Source organism: Bufo bufo, chromosome 1 (assembly GCF_905171765.1).
Source record: "Bufo bufo chromosome 1, aBufBuf1.1, whole genome shotgun sequence".
Taxonomy (NCBI): Eukaryota; Metazoa; Chordata; class Amphibia; order Anura; family Bufonidae; genus Bufo; species Bufo bufo.
The window spans coordinates 389,470,952-389,477,168 of NC_053389.1; the positions used below are offsets into that span (position 1 = coordinate 389,470,952).

Below are 6,217 nucleotides of genomic sequence, written 5' to 3' on the forward strand. Positions count from 1 at the left end.
ACAGACAATACCAGGGATCCCAGAAAAGTTTAAAACATGCTCTTCTTCTCCTCACCCACACCGAGACCATCCTCCTCTGACTCCTCTTCAAACTCCTGTTGACTTGTTACAGATGGATTAGCCCCCCCGGGAATTCATACAGCATTGTGACTTCCTCATCTTCCTGCTCCTCGACGGCTTGATCAATGACACGATGCAATGCCTGCTCCAGAAAGAAGGTATAAGGTACGATGTCACTGATGGTGCCCTGGCTCCGACTGACCAGTTTGGTGATCTAATCAAAAGGCCGTAGAAGTCTGCATGCGTCCGCATGAGCAACTACTGGTGCGTTAAAAAAAAAAAAGCTCCCCAGAAACTGTCCTGCTGCAGAGTTCGTACAGGTAGTCGTTAACTGCACATTTCTGCTGGAGCAGCCTATCAATCATATACAAGGTGGATTACCATTGCGTCGGGCAGTCACAAATCAGACGTCTGACGGGCAGGTGGTGTCGCCGCTGAACTTCAGCAAGGCGAGCCATGTCAGTGTAAGGCCTTCTAAAATGGCCAGAAATTTTCCTGGCCTGCCACAAGACGTCCTGGACCCCGTGGTATTTGGCAACGATTCGCTGCACGACGTGTGCCATGCACGGCATGTGTCTCATTTTGCCCTGTTTCAGCGCACTCAGCAGAGTGGCACCGTTTTCACACACCACTTTACCAACTGTCAAATTGAGCGGGGTTAGCCACTGATTGGCCTGTGACCGCAAAGCTGAAAGGAGTGCAGGACCGGTGTGGCTCTTGGCTTCCAGGCACAACAGCCGCAGCACAGGATGGCAACGTCTCACCTCGCACGTCGAATAGGTTCTGGGGAGCTTGTGGAGTGCAGCAGAAGAGGCGGTAGCAGTAGAAAAGGAGGAGTCAGCCGAGGAGGAGACGGAGGATGGAGTAGGAGGAAGAGGAGGAGAAGAAGAGGCAGGCCTAGATGCAATCCCTGGCGGTAACACCAAATCCATAAGGGTGCCACCGGTTGCATGCTTTAAAAGTTATGTGCCTTCCCTGGCCGTGTTTGCTAGACCATGTGTGTGTGGTCAGATGTATCTTGACAATGACACTGTGTGCCAGAGATACATTCACTTGCCGCTGAAAATGGCCATATAGCTCTGGGATGCCCTTCTGGGAGAAATATTTCCTTCCTGGGACGTTCCATTGTGGGGTGCCAATGGCCACATATTTTCTAAAGGCCTCTGAGTACACCAGTTTATATGACAGTAGTTGGCATGTTAGCAGTTCCGACAAGCAGGCAGTCAGACGTTGGGCAAGAGGGTTATCCGGCGTCATCATCTTTTTATGCTCGAACATTTGGGCCAAGGAGGCCTGCCTTTTGCCATATGAATGCGACGATGGCACAGTGGAAGGTGGAGTGGAGGACAAATGGGAGGAGAGAGGAGGAGGAGGAGAAGAGGCAGGACGTGGAGCGCCGGGAGTGTGGCTTTGTGGGTTCTGATGGTGTTGCTCCCACTGGGCTCGGTGATGGGAGGCCAGGTGCCTTCTTAAGGTGGTTATCCCTAGGTGAGTGTTGGGCTTACCGCGACTTATGCGTTGACAACACAGACTGCAGATGGCAACACTATTGTCAGCAACGAAAACATTAAAAAAAAGCCCACACTGTGGAGCCATGTGCCGGTCCTCCTGGGAGCGCCAGATATGACCGTGCATGGAGGATGGCTCTTTCCAGATACATTAGCAGTCTTCTTTTTGCCTCCTGTGCACTGTAAGTTCTGCCTGCTTCTCCTCCCTATCTGCTGCTCCATCTCTCCCTCTGGACTCCCCTCCTCTTCATCTCTTGTGGGCACCCAAGTGACGTCCAACGACATGTCATCATCTTCACCTTCACCACCACTGACATTAGAGATCTCGGAGTAGGCAGCAACAGCGGGGACCACCCTCCTTGGGCTGATCTGGGTACTGTCGTCAGACTGCTGGGTGGCGACCGCTGATACCTCCTCTTCCTGATCCAATGCCAAGAATGGCTGCGCATCGGTAATGTCTTGGAATGGATGGGAAGATAATTCCTCTGACTCGAACGGAGGGGATATGGTGGTGGTGGTGTCTTTGGGGGTGCACACAGCAGAGAGTGAAGAGGGTGCAGATAGAGAGGATGAGGAGGGTGCAGAAGCGGAAGGCTGAGTGAGCCACTCAACCAACTCTGGTGCGCCCTTTGATGTAATCGCACGCACCTTCTGCAACTTTCCACTTAGGCTCCGGCCTGGTACACCTGCCCGACCCCTATCACCCCTGCGGAATGGCCTGCCTCTTCCTCTGCCTGTCATTTTCAAAAAGAACCTGTAACAAAGTCCCTATAGAAGAGCAGTATTTGTGTAAGAAGGAATATCACACCCCTGCCTCAATAGTTTTTTTGGGGGGGGCAACTGGTATATCACACCAGTAGAAATTATTTGTTCCAATAGCGTTTGCCACTCTGTGTAGCTGCGATAACGCAGCAGAACCGCACACAAATTCTGCACTACCCAGAAAGTATATTATAAGTATATCACACCCCTGCCTCAATCAGTTTTTTTGGGGGCAGCTGGTATACCACACCAGTTGAAATTATTTGTTCGAAGAGCGTTTGTCACTGTGTAGCTTCAGTAACGCAGCAGAACGGCACACAACTGCTGCACAATACAAATGCACTCTAATATACTTATAATATACTTTCTAACATAGAAAGTATATCACACACCTCATTAAGTCACACCTATCAATAGCACACCTATAACAGTCCTTAAAAGGACTTTTGTGGCCCTTTTAGCTAGCGTTTGGTGTATCTACCAGTTTGTCCCTGCTCCACACAGCAACCTCTCCCTACACTAGAAAAAGACTAAATGTAAAATGGCGGTTTTATTTATAAGGTAGGGGGTGCGTCCATGTGCTTAAACGTCTCAATTGGCTGTCCTGTACCACCTAATGGATATGTCATGGGTCAAAGTTCTTCACAATGTAAAAGAATATGGTGCCGGCGGACATCGCCATATGTTCGCCCATTCGTCGACCCGCGAACGAGAAAAGTTCACCATGAAACAACCGCTGGGCGAAACGCAAGGCCATTTCTAGTCATCACATGTTCAGGCCCATCTGAAGTTTGCCAATGACCATCTGGATGATCCAAAGTAGGCATGGGAGAAAATCATGTGGTCAGATGAGACCAAAGAAGAACTTTTTGGTATAAACTTCACTCGTCATGTTTGGAGGAAAAAGAAGGATGAGTTGCATCCCAAGAACACCATCCCTACTGTGAATCATGGGGGTGGTTATATCATGCTTTGGGGGTGCTTTTCTGGGGGGGAGGACGACACTGCACTGTATTAAGGAGAGGATGAATGGGGCCATTTATTGTGAGATTTTGATCAACAACCTCCTTCCCTCAGTCAGTTAATTGAAGATGGGTCATGGCTGGGTCTTCCAGGTGGAAGTGGAAGCCGAACAGGCTGGTCCCTCTCACCAACTGCATCCCCCCCCCGCCCCCCCCAGTTCCTGATGAGGAAGAAGAAGAGGAGGAGGAGGAGGATATCACCAGCCCCCATCAGGAGGGTAAATATGTGCACACAGCAATATAATACTTTATCCATAACATGTACAGAGATACTAGATAACATACTGTACTGAACTATCACTAACTAATCAACTATATAATCATCATAAATATCATTAAAGAAAATTGCAATGTAAATCAGTGCTTTGACAAATACTCCACACAATGCAATAATTGCCTCAGAATCTTAATTTAATGTTTTTGTTTTTTCATCCTAACAGTTCTCTGTAAATAGAAAAAAAAATATCCAGCAGCAGGATGAGGATGCAGAAACAGTGCTAGAGATAAAAAAAAAACATCAAAAAAATATTAGGGAGCAGCAAAGGCAGTTGAATCAGCAGCTGCGCCAACTCGAAAAGAAGGTGCATCAGCTGGAGGAGAGGCATAGTAAGGGCAAACAGGAGGCTGCTGGACCTCCATAAGGAACTAAAACAGTTGCCTTAGAGCAGTGGTTCTTAACCTTGTTGGAGGTACTGAACCCCACCAGTTTCATATGCGCATTCACCGAACCCTTCTTAATTGGAAAAATTAAATATGATTTTTTTCAAATTCAAAACATAGGTATATATTTATACATAGGTGCACAAAGTGAATAAAACCATTAAAGAACAAAACCATTAAGAACAAAGAACAAAACCATTAAAACATGATTTTCACACAAAAATAAAAACATAATAATTAATATTTACTGCAAATCAGTGTGACTTCTGCTGTTGTCTTTCAGAGACCAGGTCAGAAATGCGCGGCTTTACCTTGGCAAGTGCCACTCTCATGTCATTTTCACAACAAAGTCTGTTCCTTTTCTTCGTTTTTATGTCCAGCATCCTTGAAAAGGATTGCTCGCAAAGACATGTTGTAACAAACGGTATGAAAAACTCCAGAGCTTTCTTAGCAATAACAGGGTACGTTACCATTTGTTGACACCAAAACGTTGAGAGAGTTGTTGTTCTGAAGAGTTGCTGTTGAACCTGGCTCTTCTGAAGTTCAATGATTTCATCAAGGTATTCATCATTGACATCTGTTGTCTCAACACTAAATGTGAACGGCTGTCTCACCCATGCTGGATATGACTCTCTTGTAGGGAAGTATCCATCAAGAGACGTTGCAAGCTCATCTAAGTGCGTGGCAATTGCTTGCTTCAGTTCCGTGGGTACAGAAATGTCTCTGATTCCAGATACATCTTCGATCTTACTTACACAGTCGTCTAGCAGGGGAAAGTTTGCGAAGTTATCGTTCTCAATTCGTATTTTCCATAACGGTAGCTTTTTTTGAAAAGCCTTCTGGTTTTCTTCCGCTTCGATGATGTTGACTCCACCACCCTGCATCTGTTGATTGAGATGATTTAGAGCTGCAAAGATATCAGTCATGTACGCTAAAATGAGAATGAACTCAGAATCTTTGAAGCAATCTGCATGACAATGTTGGTGCTCTTGCAAAAACAGGGCTAATTCCACACGCACGGCAAAAACACGATTCAACACCTGTCCCCGGGATAACCACCGAACGTTGGAATGGTACAGAAGTACCTCAAATTCAGATCCCATTTCTTTACACAGCTCCCTGAAGATGCGGTGCCTCAGAGCACTATTTTGCACATAGTTCACACATTCCACTACAATTTTTAATACTTCTGCAAGTTTTGGAGGCAAGGTTTTTGTTGCCAATGCATGCCTATGCAGAATACAATGCGTAACAATGATGTGTGGTGCATCGGCTTTCACTAGCGCACCAAAACCAGACTTTCTTCCCAGCATGGCTGGAGCTCCATCCGAACAAACTGCAGAAACCATATCCCACGAAAGATTGTTGTCTTTGAAGAAGTCATCCACAAGTTTCTTCACATCGGCTGCCTTAGTTGTTGTTGTAAGAGGCTTACAAAATAAAAACTCTTCCTTTATCACGTCGTCTTTCACATAGCGCACGAATACTGCAAGCTGGCTTAGATTGGAGACGTCTGTGGTCTCGTCGAGTTGAAGGCTGAATTTTGCCGGGCTTGAAATCAGATCTGCAACTATTTGAGCCAAGATGTCTTTGCTCATGTCCTCTATTCTGTCGCTGATGGTGTCATTTGAAAGAGGAATTTGGGATAACTTAACTTCAGCCGCTTTTCCCAGCATGATATTCGCTGGTTTTATGAGTGTTTCACCAATGGTGTGGGGTTTGCCCTGCTTTGCGATCAGGTAAGCAACTTCGTACGATGCTATGAGGATCGGTTTGTTGATGGGTACAAAGCCGAGAACAGGCAGACTAGCCTTTTCATCGAATCTGGCTCTCCTCACCTTGAATTCAGCGAGCGTTGTGTTCTTGTATTTTCCATCTCCATGCAGCTTAAGGAAGTGTTCTCTTAGTTTTGCCGGTGCTAGACTAGAATTGCTCAACTTGGCATTGCAAATCATACAGTTAGGACGCTGACTCCCATCACGTTCCGTTATACATGTGAATCCATATTGTACATATTCGTCCGACCACTTTCTTTTTTTGCTCGACATAGTTAGTATAAAGGGATAGGCCAAGCGATGTTGCGTGATCACCTGCAGCCAATGATGGACAAGCGGGGCGAGTCGGGTGTGTGTCTTGACCTCCAGGGCCGGACTGGGGATACAAAGCAGCCCTGGAAAAAAAAATCTATGTCAGCCCCATAAGTCA

At 46.4% G+C, this 6,217-nt stretch overlaps 1 protein-coding gene across 1 annotated transcript; it reads right to left on the reverse strand.

The window, feature by feature from the left end:
* Positions 1–4,266: 4,266 nt before the first annotated feature.
* On the reverse strand, positions 4,267–5,967 carry LOC120979571 (protein ZBED8-like). Its single transcript, XM_040408430.1, has one exon. It carries the CDS (start codon positions 5,965–5,967, stop codon positions 4,267–4,269), a length of 1,701 nt encoding a protein of 566 aa, XP_040264364.1.
* Between the last annotated feature and the right edge of the window lie 250 nt (positions 5,968–6,217).

Excerpts from the sequence above, each read along its gene's own strand:
- LOC120979571 (XM_040408430.1), bottom strand. The coding sequence starts at position 5,967 with ATGATTTGCAATGCCAAGTTGAGCAATTCTAGTCTAGCACCGGCAAAA.